This window comes from Apteryx mantelli, chromosome 5 (assembly GCF_036417845.1).
Source record: "Apteryx mantelli isolate bAptMan1 chromosome 5, bAptMan1.hap1, whole genome shotgun sequence".
In the NCBI taxonomy this organism is placed as follows: Eukaryota; Metazoa; Chordata; class Aves; order Apterygiformes; family Apterygidae; genus Apteryx; species Apteryx mantelli.
The window spans coordinates 40,609,095-40,623,919 of NC_089982.1; the positions used below are offsets into that span (position 1 = coordinate 40,609,095).

Genomic DNA, 14,825 nt, shown 5'->3' on the forward strand with positions numbered 1-14,825 from the left:
ACAGTTGTAAATATTGCTGAGGGTTTAAAATGTGAAAGTTCTTCCAGAAGAAATTTCTTATGAATTTGAGGTACTTACTTAATTCACTTTCAGATGATTCCTTTAGTCCAGGAGAAGAATGAGAACAAAAGTGAAATATTGTATAATAATGTGTTTCTTGTTATACTGAGAAAGTTGGATAAAAGATTTACATCTTGTATTATAAAAATAGCCTGAAAAATAATTGCATGTTGCAGAAGTGGAAATATACTATTTGAGTGAGCATCACATCACGGTTAGTGGAGGCTGTATAGAGTATTTCAAGTGCTCTGAGAGAGCAGTGAAGCTTGAAATATAATTTGTATTGGAATTTATATCTTTTTATGACAGCATCCACTAAGTCAAATGTTAGCTGTAACAAAGATTTGATATTTTATTTTGAAAGTACTTCAGTAATTAAATTAGCAGGCCTTTGCAGAATGCTGCTTCACTAGGTAGGCTTACCGAAGCTTCGGGAGCATGAAAAGCGCTAGAAAACATTCTTTCCTGATTGTGCTTTTTTCTGTTCCCAATATATTGGGGACTAAACAAATTCCTTTCTAGAGTAATTTAAAACTCTCCATCATGTGCTGTTGGGAAGAAGATGATCCTGTCATAGAGCATATGACAGGAAACTTGAGCTGGCACCCTGCAGTCTACTGGAAAAGCAGTAGAACAATTGTTCTCTGCCTGGAAAAAGTGGCAGAATTTGTAGCTCAGGTGCATTGGAGGGACTGGTAAAGCATCACGTGTCTGTAAATGTGGGGAATTGAAGCTGCTGCAGTACAGAGAGGTGAGGAATAGAGGATGGGTAGCATCCAGTCCTTGAGTGTTCCAGCCATCCCAGCTGTCCCTCAGCAGCATCCCTCTACCTTCTCTCCCTCTATTACTTGAATGAGGTCCCTGTATTTTGTGAAAGGGTCTCCTATAAGCAGTGGGCTTAGCAGAAAATGAGATCTGTGCATCTAAACTTCAGGTGGATAGACTCTGAACAATGTCTCCATATTTTTTGGATGAGGCTGACTACTCTTCCAAAGGATTCATAATTGCAGGTATGTGTCATCTTAGTCATCCTTCAGCAAAACTATGTCACAGAGTTATTTGCACTTTCCTTGTTCTTTGATGCTTGGTCCGTTTACATCTAGTAATTGCTTTAAAATTAGAATGCATTTAAATATATCTAATTCTGACTGTGTATAAACAGGACTTATCTATCTGGGTCTGAAATTTCAGCACAAATTAATACTGCCCATATCTACACAGCTTATCTGGGTATTGCTATAATAAATTAATTTCTAGTGCAAAGAGAAACTATTCTTTTAAATTGTGGCCAGAGGTCATTTGTCTTGTATGATTAGCATTTTCATCATATTACTGGGATGTGTGGGGAGGAATTACCTTGTTGCTTTATATCAAAGCAAATTTTAATTAGCTTACAAAATAAATGTTTCTTGCCAAGTTAACAGCGCTTAATATACTGTTGTAAACTGCATGTCCAATGAACTCATATGTATTTATCACTTGATATCCACATTCAAATGTAAATGAGTATTTATAAAAGCATAATCCCAATGATTTTCAAACATTAAGAATGTATCTTAAAGTAAGCACGTTCCTTCTGTTTTTCTTTAGTCATCTGCGATTCTTTGGAAGATCACAATTCTGGGGTTGGTGTCACGTGCCCCCTGGGCTACTTTCCATGTGGCAATATTACAAAGTGTTTGCCTCAGCTACTTCACTGTAATGGTGAGGATGACTGTGGGAATCAGGCTGATGAAGACAACTGTGGTATGTGATTACAATCTTCGTTTGTTTCTGTAGCTGCAGTCTGACAGTCACTTAAACCCATACACTGTTGACACTGAGACAGTCGTGGAGTATTAGCAATAGAAAAGTTAAATGTATTGCAGAGGATATAGCAGTCATTTGGTTTCACTAATAAAACCACCCAACAAGTCATTTGTTTTAAAAAAAAAAAAAAGGGCCATGTTTTTGTTTGCATATTATATTAGTTTATCCCGTTTTATCCCTGCTTTGTACTTGTTTGTGCTTGTCATTTTGATGTGTATGTATGTACGTGATCTAGCAAAGATCCCTGCTGAGGAAAGGTAGACATATGCACTAACAGAATTGGCATTATTTTTAAAGTAACTTTCAAAGCTGGCTGGGAAATGTAATTTTAGATCAAGAAGACTTTTCAAGGTTTTTCAGAAATCCTTTATGTCCTAACTCAGGAGAAAAAACAAAACCTTGACTTGTGTATGTGTGTGTTTGTACGTGCACCTGTGTGTTTTACAAGTTCCACTTCTGCCATGCTCTGGATTTGGGAAATGTCAAAATGTGAGGATATATGAATAGCCTGACCACTGCTGCCTGTTACTGGCATGATCCTTGGCACCCTGGCCACACTGGGTGGCAGGCTTGGTTGGCAGACCTAATCCCTGCGGCAAGCTGCGCAGGGCCAGGGCATGGCTTGTGCACTGGCATTTGCCTGTCTGTATGGTTTATTTGTGAGCCTGGCCCTGGCCCAGCTTTAGTTTGTGCTGAACACCGTTCTCTTAGGCAGTGCCTGGGCCCAGCTTGGAGGGTAGCACAGGGCAGGGGTAGTTTGGGGAAAGGCCTCCATATATTTTGTGAGAAGAGAGTTTTGCCATTTGGTTGTGAACTATGGGCCACAGGGAGAGCAAATCGGCCCTGGCGCATTTTATTTACTGGCATTGTCAACTTAATAACAGTCTGGATATTTTCAGAGCTGCTCTCCAGAGCTTCTGATCCATGGCAGATGGGGAAACTAGCCTTCCGATTTCTTAGCAGCTTGCCTGTTACAGTGGAGGGCAGCCAGAGGTATAGCACCCTGCCTCGCACCCTGCCTCCCCAGAGCTGAGCAGGTGAAACCTCTGCCGGTGTCCAGCCAGGCATGGTATCATCTGAAATGTGTGTGTGGAGAGGCAGGGGCAAGTAAAAAAAATAAAAATAAAAATAAATTGAAAAATATTCTCTGAAAGAAATAATTTGAAATGAAAATATTATGAAGATATTTTTCACAAGTGTTCTTAGCAAAATCAATACAATTTTGAAAATAGTGTCTCTTTCATCAGGGCAGCTTCCCTCCCCACCCCCTGCCCACAAAAAAAGACCTAGTTAGGCTGACAAAAACTATTTTAACTAGCTCTGCTGTATTCAAGAGATCCAGTTCATGAAGCAAACAAAACTTGCCAAGTGCCTGTCTAGTTCTACAGATCAAAAATTTCAAACATTTCTAGGGAGCCATAAGTGACAGATATGCTGGATAAGACTATTAGAAAAACAATCCTGAAGCTCACTGTCAGCCAGTGGTTTATGATTCACTGGAGTCATGTCATTTTTTTTCACCCCATTACTCTCATCTCACAGAATGTAAACGTGTGTGCTGGCCTTCAGTCCCTCTGGGTTGATCAGATGACAGGAGTTTCTCCTATGTCCTTTTTGATTTTGACCAGACATTGTTTTCCATTAATGCTAGGAGATAATTTCTGAAATGGATCAGATGTGCCTGTTGTTGGTTACACACCAACATATGTAAAATGCAGAAATTCTCTTTGTGGGTATGATATTTACAACTGAACCTGTTCCACAAACACACGTATCCCACCCCAAAAAAGTTAAAGTGGTCTTGTGTTGTAGCCAGGCATAAAATGTCAAAGAATAGATACTATTGGGTGCTGAATTTCTTCCATTTAGGTAGAAATCTTTCTAGAAAATATGCTTTGGACAAAAGGAAAATTTTAGCCAGAGTAATGGCTGACTGAAATTCTAAGGTTTGCTTTGTACAGGATGGCACACTAGAAATGTGATGGATGCTTTCAATTCTGGAAGGGCGTAGTGAAGGAAGCTGGTCTTCTTCTTTGCAGGACTTAGATGGGAAAGTGAAATCCTTCTTCATCTTTCTCAAATTGTGATGTCCAAACATGGGCACTGTTCAGCTGATTTTGCTCTGGTGCTGTTGGAGTAAGGGTTTTGTCATGTGTCTTTCTGGTCCAACCCCTGATGATTCACCGCACCGTGAAGTCTGTTGTCTTCACAAATGCGTCACATCAATTCCTATTCTGAATTCTCTGGCCCTCAGATGTCTCCGCAGAGCTGTATCCTTGTCATTTGTTCTCACTGCTTATCTGTGCAGCTGACTGTTGTGCCTACATGCAGTATCTTGTGTTTATGCCTATCAGATTCAAATTCCAGGGTATTATTCCATATGAAAAGCTTTTCCTAGTTTTATGTCACTTGCTGATGCCATAAACGTACTTTCCTTTCCATTGCCAATAATGAAAATCTTGAATAAAACTGGCTCTTGTTCTGTTATCCTTCTGTAACTATCTCATCCTACAGCGGCAGAGACTGTTGAAGGTGGTGCCCTGTTACGTTGGAGTCCAAGCACAAGTCAGCTCTTCAATAGTTTTATACATGTTCCATTTCTGTTCCAACAAGTACCAACAAGTCTGTTTTGCAAGGACTTGCTGGAAGTGTACAGTTTGATCAAGTGGGGATTAGGATAGACACAGATTTCATAATAGGATATATGAGATTGCTTAGCCTGCAAGACATTCAGCTGCAATACCGAATGCACTTCTGGGTGTAGCAATTCAAGAATTAGACTCAATCTCTGAAAGCCTAAGTTACAAAAGATGAAGAGTCATTGTACTGACTCATTGAGCAACCTGGGCTATTAGTGCTATTCTTATATCTTGATCCCATATTCTAATTTAGAAATGAATAAATTGTATAATGCATTAAGGTCCTGTTCAGCAGCGATGTGTTTTTGAACACTGATGTTGCAGTTAAATTTTATTGTTTGAATAAAGGAAGAATCACATATTGCTTAAGAACAGTGTATTCTGTTAAGATTTTTTTTTTTTTAATATCATTGTAATACTCCTACATTCCAGTAAGTGTACAAATCTTTGTGAGATAGCTGTTTTTTTATCCATTCATCTTTCTTAAAATGTCAAGGAAGGAAACCTCACTGATTAGCTCCCAAGACAAAGAAACTATCCAGCTCTTTTTTCTGCTGCAGTTTCCCAGGACCACTTTAGTATTCTTGCCCTGTGCTAGTTGTATCTGGCTCTTTCTGTCCATTTTCTAATTTACGATTAGTTTCCAGCTGAAGTCACTGCTCCTGGTTACAGAAAAACAGTTCAAAAAGAAATTAATCCAGTTTAGTAATTGTTTTATGCAGCACCAGTGAAAATTTTAATCTTATGCACAAGGTACTTTAAATTTATAAGATTAGGTAGCTCAATTTTTAAACTCATTTACACTTCCATCTGTCATAAAATTGAATAAGAGCTTTGAGACAGGCATTCTACAGGATTCAACCCGGCATGTGTGGGAAGGGAAAAATCAGTAATTACCCTCAATTCAGAAATTCTTTATGTATCACAAGTATAGCTAGTTAAAGCAACTGCTTCAGTAATGATTTCTTCAGTAACGATAAAGCATTTTCTTAAACCTACAGAAAAATATTGTGACAAAGACTCGTACCTATCTTAGACCAGTGTTGTAACGTAAGGAAACACAAAGCAAAAATCTATCATCTACTGTAGGGTTTTTTTGTGATGGAAAGGACAATACCGCTGAAGAAAATGATGCTGAGAAAAACCCCACTTTTGAAAACCATAATACCATATTTGAAAAATCAGGTATTCTGAACATAAAAAAACTCAAAGTCCAGGTGTTTAACAGAAATCCATAAGTGTGCTGCATATTAATAGCAACTTCAATTACTGAAATAATACTTTTAAATAATATCAGTGAAAGAAACAGAGAAGCAGTTAGCACAAAAATCACACACAGATCTTCCAGAAGAGAGGTGTTTTGTAGAAGTATTAAAATGCCTTTGAAACAGAAAGAAAAAAGCATAGTTGCTTCACCTGTGGCTGGCAATCACGATATGATGCAAAAGCAAGCTAGGTATTCTTGTCTTGTGAATCAATTACTTTTCCTGGAATCTAAAACCTCCACATCCAATATGCCTGATTAGACCTACAGTTTAAAATTTGGCTGCCCACTACTTTACTGGATTATTGTTAATTTATTTTTGTTTGATGTCTGGTGGCGTATAGGTTGATAGAATTGTTTACCAGCATATGTTTAGAAACAGATCATGCAAAGCATGTAGGCTGAGGGAAGAAACAGCTCCTGTTCTTTTTGCATCACTACAAAAGAGACGAAATACGAGTCTCTAAAACTACTGAAACTAGTCATTCAGTCGTCTTTAAAAAGAGATGAGAGGAGGCTGGTGTCTGGACTCCCCATTAACATGTAACTTGCAAGTTTGCCAAACTACTGGGAGTTTGTGTCGTATTCCCTTTGCCTCTCGGCAAAAACTGCTTCTTCTGGACTCAGGCATCACTGGACTCCCCCCGCCCCCCCCAAGACAGATGCAGTGGATATGTACCACAAACATTTTATAGATAAGGTCTCAAACTTATCCTATACCCTTTGCCTGAAAAGGTAGAGAGGCTTCAATGGATATTCTAAGTACCTTATAGCAGTTCTGCCCATTTCTTTCATTTTGCAAAGTTTAGTTTCCCACTTTATTCTTATGATGATGTTTATTGTAGTAATTTTTGAAAAGATTTGCAATAGTAGTTTCATGCACTGCATGCTCAGTAACAGCATAACATGATTATAAATATTTAAAACTAAACTGACTCCTCACTGAGAGATCTGTTTACAAATGTGCTGTAATGTTCAACCCATGCACATAAAGATGCTGCCTTCCTCAAATCTGCTTCACCTTTCCCTTCCGCCATGTTCTATTTGTCCACATAATAAATATAAACCTAAGGCACAGGCAAGCGAAATGACCTGAAATTAGGGTCATAGGCAGAGCCAGGAACAGATTGTAGGTCTCAGACTCCCATGTTAGTGCTTAGCCTCAGGATGAGGATATTCTGCTGATCAGCTCAACTGAAGCGTTTCTTCCCCTTCATACCCCTTCTGCAATGGAGTGAATCATAGCCGATATGTTAGAGTAGAATGAAGCCACTCATCTTTGAAAATTCACATGCCTTTCTCACCCAGAAGCTTTTCCAAAACCAATAAAACACTGTGTGGGATAGCCTGATGGGGAGGGTTTGAGGCAATATAGTAGATTGCAATAAGAAGAGGAAGCTAGAAATTTTTCATACCCTAAGTTATGAGAGGTTCTTTCCAGAGTATCACTAGCTAACCTTGAATGTGCATAGAAAATATAATCTTATCTTTTGAATTTGAAAACATATTCTGCCAAGTAAAAAGGGGCAGCTCTGCAAATTTGTCATAAACTAAAATATTTTTAAATAAAAATAATCTGTTTAAAGTTTCATAATTTGTCATAAAAGCTTATAACTTTGAGGAATTTCCCTTTCTCAGATTGAGTGTGATAATAAATTGTTCTGTTGTTCTGCCCAGTACTCATACTTTCTGAAGCACAGAATTCTTCATCAAAAGTGTGATGTTAAACAATTTAACCTATATTATATGTTTCAGTTGGAGCTACTTTTGTATCTGTTATCAAATCCATTAGTATGTAAAAAAAAGATAGTAATTCCAGCATCCTTCTGTGCCCAAGCTTGATTAAAGCTCAAGCTGGTAAAGCAGAGCGAGTTTGACAGTTTTTTGTCCTATTGCAACTACCTTTCATTTCACATGTAATGGCTTCAACTTGATTTTCAAGGAAAGAGCTTTTCCTCCTTTTTTTATAGATTTGATTATGCAGCTGCTTGATGTTTACAGATGGAAGGTAAGAACAATTTTTATTCATTGCTTTTTTAAACATATGTTAGGGAAGATATATACTAGGCATAATCACAGATTCTTCCTACTTAATGCTATGGCAATATTGACATGGGAATTACTCTTAAGACTAAAAGAACAAAGAACGTTTCTCACATAGAAGTCAATGCTGCTTCAATGTCACTGTTAATGTTTCCTAAACAATCTCTACACAAAGCCCTTTAAAGCCCAATGGCGTATCTGACTTCCCAAATACATATTCATGGCAAGAAGCTTTTTGAAATCTCTGGCTCAGCAGTGATACTTAATGATAAACAAAACAAAATTAAAACTAACAACACTAGACAAATACAACAGAGATTAATGCAAAACACACAGAACAACAGTATTTGTGATGTAGCTTTTCACTGAGGCCACAGTTTGTCTTATTACCTTAAAGTGCATGTTTATTTAGATGAAATCCATGTGACAAGTTCCAAAAACTTATGATAAGTTAAATCGTAACATAAATGACTCTCCAACTTTGGTCAGAAGCCAAATAAGGCTGCCAGTAATCATCTCCTGGATACTTTTTTTCAAAATATCATCTCTCTGAGTAGCTTCAGATGTCAATTCTTTTCCTTAATCTGCTCCCCTATTAAATATATATGTTTAAAAATTTACATTTAAACACTTTACATTTTACATAAGTTCACTGAAATCCCATTCACCTAGAGGGATGAATGAGCAAACTTCCAGCCTAGTTCTCATGCTGCATCTCAGAACTGGTTGTTGAAATAGGTTATTAATTAGTGACTCTCTAGGGGAAATATTTAAATGCAAATAACACAAGCATAAGTCATATTTAGAATAAAAATTATTTTAAAAATAAGAATTGTTAAAAATACAAAAATTTCAGTATTCTTGTTCATTTCTAAGCCAAAATATTCATGCATTGTGCCTAATGACTTGCATCTGTGTAGACTGGATTGTTGCATCGTGAATTAGGCATTAATAAAAGAGCAACTCCCGGTACTTATTTGACTAGCCCTCTGCTTGCTAGCAATAAGAAAAGGGGAATGGAAAGAACACCGTGCTAGAGTGTTTTATTCCATCTTTTTCACGAGCATGGTCTTTAATTGTGTAGTATCCAGTGGAATGAAGTAGCCTGAGCTATTTTGAGAACACCAGTTACCTCAACGTTTAGAAATTTGGCTTCCGGACAATTTTTCTGATAGTTCTGCAAAACCATTTTTTTGGCAGCTAGGCAATTATTGTTGTGTGTGTGCATTGGTCTTTAAATCACAGTGTCATAGCCACATTTTTCCAGTCCACTGAAGCAAGAACGGGCGTGCAGATTTAATTTAAGATGTTTCTGACTCTCTGGAGGAGTTCTTCACTGGCTAAATGTACTTACTCCCAGGCTGTCTTGCTCCCAGGCCTAAGAGCTCTCAGAACAAGAGGTAGCGTTCAGCTCCCCAGAGTTCACATACAGAAGTTCATTTGGCTCTAGAGTTCATGGGCTAGATATACAAAGGAAGTCATGGATGTGGATTTCCCAAAGAACTATGGCAGCTAGCTGCTGTTTGCAAGTCTTGCACCTCTTCACCTCTAAAATCACAGGCCCCAGCTGTTACTGTGGATAGTGCAGTCAGCAGGTGACTGGCTTGTCTTGTTAAGGAGGCTGTAACTTACTATCCCTTTTTAAAAGGGCCTGTAAAATTCAACAGATTGAAAGTAATAAAATTCTCTCTATATATATCATAATGTTTCTGTACGTGTTTCCTTGGAGCTCTATAAACTTGGAGAATTATTTCAGTTCTGTAGATTCTTTAATTCATCTTCTCGATTTCTATAGCAGAAATCTAAATTTCTACAGGATATTTCAAAGCATCTGTACAAAAGATAGATGTTTTAATATTACCAGATTGCTCATAAGGGATGCAGAATTTCATCGAGATACGATTTTTGCCTTGGCATGTTGCAGAAGTCTTTGATAATTCTATATTTTAAATTAAAACTAGTAATGAATAATGTTACAGTTAGTCACATCTTTTCCTGGCATGTCATTTTTTCTATCATAGTTGAAATTAAAATGTGAGCTTTAGGATTTTCTGAGACACCATTCAGTTTTGAAAACTCTAGATTATAATTATGTTTTTGAAGCAAAAAGAAAACACTTGGAAGTCAGCAGCATACTCATAATGTAGCAAATACTTGGCAAAAGATCAGATTTTCAAGCTTCACATATAAATTTTTCATACATACAGTTATGTGTGGCCAACTTTTATTCTCTCTGTCATTGCCGTTGATCCAGAGTAAATGCCCTTGAAATAATTGCAGATTTACACTGATGTGCAAATATCAGCAAATTTAATAGCATTGCTGGGGTTCTGGAAGCTTTTAATCAATTTCTTTGTTGAGATCTTTAAATATTGATGTTAATTAAGAGGAACTGTACATATGGGTATATCAGGCCTGATATATTCCTGATATATTTCACTAGATTTTGTCTCTTCTAGTCCTCACAGCAGTGACTTAATGCTAGAGGAACTTTCAAGCAACACAAAGTTTTAGAAAAGTATTCATGCTACTAGCTTATTTTAATTTATTGTCACATGTATTCCAAAAATTGTAAATACATCAAGAAATAAAAATAGAATAGAAAATAGGATTGATGTATATAGATCAAAAGTATTGTTATATAAACTTATAAAACTCACCTATGCAAGTGTTTCACAGCAGTAAAGTTACAATATTGAGAAGATATTTATCTTTTGGAAATTCATGCCTGTTTATTTTTTCTTTAACTTGCACTGAATGAATTATGTTGCCCTAAAATCAAGAATAAACTGGTGCAAACACCTCATCTGGCTCATCTAGAAAAGTGTGCACCTTATTTGAACTGATTTAATTCATGTCTGTTTTCCTGGGATTGCATTGTATCATGTAAGCATCTGAGCTAGGTTTAAACTAACCAGCAGGTACTAGAAGTAGTCCATGTGCAATAACATACAATTTGGGACTAAACTGCCTTTGCCTTGACTGGTAGGTGTCCAGTTTTTAGGTTCTTCATTTTCTCCATTTGCTATACAGAGGAACCTGGGTGTCTAAACTGCGGCTGTGAAATTCACTCCCAGGGTCAGATGCTCTAGGCATTGCAACAGTCATCACTGTAAAATTTAAGTATAGTTTTGGACTTACCGTAAGTTATTACAATTTGTCAGTATGCCCCAACATTGGAAAAGTGCAATTATATTTCTTCATTTGTGAACATTTGAAAAACAATTGCCCCCATATTTCTGCCTGGAGAAAAGTTTTTCTTGTTGTACTAAAAGATATCTTTGTAAAAAAAACCTGAAGTCATTTCTTAACAGCAAGAGAAATTGTGTTTGAACAAATGCTAAAAAGAAATATGTCCACAGGTTAATACCACCAACAGCAAAGGCAAAATCAAATGGTGTCACAGTATCTCTTTAGAAAGCGAGGCAGCAAAGCTTAGGCCTGTAACTGGAGTCATTTCTCTGCATAATGACCCACGAAGACATGGCTGAGAGAAGGACAAACTCTTACAGATAATGCTCTTATCATAAGCTCTATACTAAATAAGAGTTGTATCTTTAATTGAGCAAAGCAGATATTTTCTTGGATTTGTCATTAAATGGATTATTCAAATCCGTAGTTTGTTAGGATTAACATTCTCTTTGGCATTCTCATTGACATCAGAAATGGTAATTGACAACACTTTAGCAAGGAACAGTGTATTAAAGTGTAGTCTGATAAGTCCAGTTTACAATTACTCATTACGTTTATCCTACATAGTGGAAGATTTGCTGATGCCTTGTTTTTTCAGATCTCATTTTTACAGAAGTGCAGCCAACATAATCTATTTTTTCACTGTCTCAGAAAAAAGTCATTTCTCATTTGAGCTGTACTCCCCCAAATGATAGATTTGCGATCACAAGACCAGTACTATTACTAGTCATTTCTTAAAGTGTTTGAAGAACCTCATCTCAACAGTGATAAACAGGTCACAAACCTACCATCTAAACTTTAAATGATCACAAAGTGCTTTACAGTTCTGGCATTCTGAGGTTGACTGAATAGTTGTACTAAATATAGTTGTTTGCACAATTTATGCATCTGGGATTTGGCAAAACAGTTTGGATAAAATAAAGACTGTCCCACACTTTGGCACAAAACTTGGCACAAACTAAGCATTTCTGAAGGTCAGAAAACTTTGAATAACTTGTTTTGTTATATTCGGACATGCCATTGTATTTCTAGTGGAAGGCAGGAAAACCAATGGCATGAGAAAAGCCCATTATTTATAATGAATTCACCAGAAACTCCAGACAACTGGAATAGTTCCAGTGCAAGATAATCCATCTTTTTTCTTCTCTGTGCTTTTTTCCCTTCTCTTTTACAGCCACCCAGCAGCCTCTTGACTTCCTTGAAAACGCTGGTAAACTTCCACTTCATAGTGAACCACTACTTCATTCCCATTAGTGTAGAGGCACTGCTCATTCTTTTCTTTCCAGATGTGAACCGCAGCAATGGTCACCTTTCATAAATGCTTTATCACATGGCAAAACATTTTAAAAATACTAAAAGGTGGAACAAAATCTCATCTATCCACTCTTTTGAGTCAGAATGTTCGCATTAATTTTCAAGTAATGAAGAAACTTTTCTAGTCTTTCTTTTCTCTTTATCGAGCATTCCTGAAGATAGAGATTTAGTTTTGCCTTGAATCTTCTTTTCCATTTATTCATAACAAATGAATAACTAGATAAAGGTAGTCTGCCTGAAGTCACTTAATCTTTCATAATATCTATTAATCAGCATGTATAGTGCATCTTTTCCGCTTAGGCAGCAAAGAGGCAGGCAGTTCTCTGAACAGCTCCATCTGCTGACACTGCATAGATAAGCTTAAGGAGATGCTTTCAAGGTAGAGTGATTTCCCTGCCTAGCTGAGAAAACAACTGAATTGTAATGTACCATGAAGAATTAGATGTCATTTCAGAAAGGGAGAAGTTACAGTGAAGTAAATATATTTTATTTTCCCTACTAATTTTCAAACTAATAGATATAGTAGTAATGCTTACTTGAATATAAAGATTTACAGAAAAATGTCCACAAGAATGGTATTTAAGTATAACTAAAATATTACCATTCAAAGGAGAGGGCTAAGCCGAGCCATCCTCAAAGTTCTTAATGTAAATGTTTGACAGTGGGTATCGTTAGAAAGTAAGTTTAAATTATCACTGACACTTTGAACCACCAGCTAGTGAGTACTATCCCGAGGAGCATTTCCACCACTGGTGCAAATTCATTCAAACAAGATGTTTTAGATAAAAAGGGAGTGGGTGTTGCCAAAGCTGAAGAGGAGTCAGACTCAAATTAGTAAGATCAAAGCCTGTCACAACATTTGAAGAGAAGTTAATTTTTTTTTTTTTTGGTGGTGGTGGTGTGTATTCCTGTCCTGTTTCAGAGGTGGTTATGTGATCAGATTTAAAGATGTCAGATGTACAATAGTCTTCCAAGAAATAGATCTGTAGTGATTTCCAGCACCGCCATATTTAGAAGTCCCCATTTGTGGGAAGGAAGTGAAAGATCCTCTCTTTCTTTTCACTTTTAGAGCTGTGATTTACTATGCTGCACTGTATCTATGCACAGTGACCAAACTGGTAACATACAATAATGCTTTATTTAAGAAAATGCATGTTGAGTTCAAGTTAAACTTGATGATTTGAGTGTGTTACGGGTCACACGTTCTCTTGAAAAGTGCTGTTTGTTTGACCTTCATCTAGATTTTGAGCAAAGACATTATTTGAATATTATGAAATAGCTGTTCACCTCTTAGGCTGTAATTGTGTGAAACAGCCCTCTCAAAGAAGTGGTGGAAGACATAGGAATCATTTAAGCTTTCCTGGACAAAGAAATATACTGTGAGTGGTAAGCCCACACATTTAGGGAGGTAGGAAAATAAGATTGCCTCTCATTTTTAGAAACCTACCCAGACGAAACTTTTTGAAGTAAAAGTTTGATTTTTATACTTTTTTGTTGCAACTGTCACAGAAAGTGTTGAGTTGTTGAAGGTAAAATAAGCTGATCTTATTATGTAGTTTGTAATCTCAGTACCTGTTGGAGATTAGGCAGCCACATAAAGGCAAGGTCATTTAATATTCTATGAAAAGTTCTGGAAAAATTATGTTATTGCGGTAAAAACTGAGGCAAAGGACCATACAATGAAAATTAGTGAAGGTCTTATTTTGTATTATTCCTTTAGAAAATATTTTGAAGTGGTATTTTTCAAATATGTCTTCTATTTGATTTTTTTTATTAGGAGACAACAATGGATGGTCTCTACAATTTGATAAACATTATGCAAAAGACAGGTACAATAAAATGAAATCTCCGTATGCGTTTCAGACCAAGACACCTGAGTGCTGTGAGTAATTACTGGAATTATTTGTGTGATTATTACTGATGATTCTGAGAAGGAAATACATAACAAATATCAGAAATAGAAATATAGTGCAGTTTCATTTGTAGTAAAATAGAATGAATGTCTCAGACTAACAAATGCACTGAAGCTCATTTCAGTTCTGCTAAGAGTGACTCATTTTCTCTAAAGGAAATATCAAAGATATGCCAATTAGAAGGGCAATATAAGTGTTTATCTGAATATAGTAATATAAAAGACCATGAAACATGCATCTTTCAGAGTGAAATGAAAATAACCTCCTTCAAATTCAATTCTTCACACATCAAATGATTCTCTCTTTAAATAAAAAAAAAGGCACTTTTGTGGACATTTGTACAGATTTTCTGACTCTGTCCACTGTAAGTACTAAGTTAAAGCATAAAGCCTGGGCAAGAGGGAGAAAAGAAGAATTCCTGACCCATTGTTATCCTGTTTTCCCCTGACAGAATTGTGCTCACTCTCGTAAATGTAAGAGGACTGAATAATCCAAAGGACAGTCACAAAAATCTGAGAAAAACCCACCAAACCAGATTCCTGTATCAAGTCTAAAGCTCTAATGCAAAAGCTCTTGTGTATAGGTCAGGAA

The 14,825-nt window shown here is 36.6% G+C and overlaps 1 protein-coding gene across 4 annotated transcripts in view; it reads left to right on the forward strand.

Annotated features, from left to right (window-relative positions):
- RXFP1 (relaxin family peptide receptor 1) overlaps positions 1-14,825 on the forward strand; it is a 53,837-nt gene that overhangs the window by 16,959 nt on the left and 22,053 nt on the right. For 2 of the 4 annotated variants that reach the window (XM_013951754.2, XM_013951755.2), the window contains exons 2-3: positions 1,651-1,806; positions 14,099-14,203. In XM_013951754.2, the coding sequence (XP_013807208.1) occupies positions 1,651-1,806; positions 14,099-14,203 (261 nt within the window). Of the gene's footprint in view, positions 1-1,650; positions 1,807-7,742; positions 7,781-14,098; positions 14,204-14,825 lie in introns of those variants that run through there. The other 2 variants (XM_013951757.2, XM_013951756.2) reach the window with 2 other exon arrangements.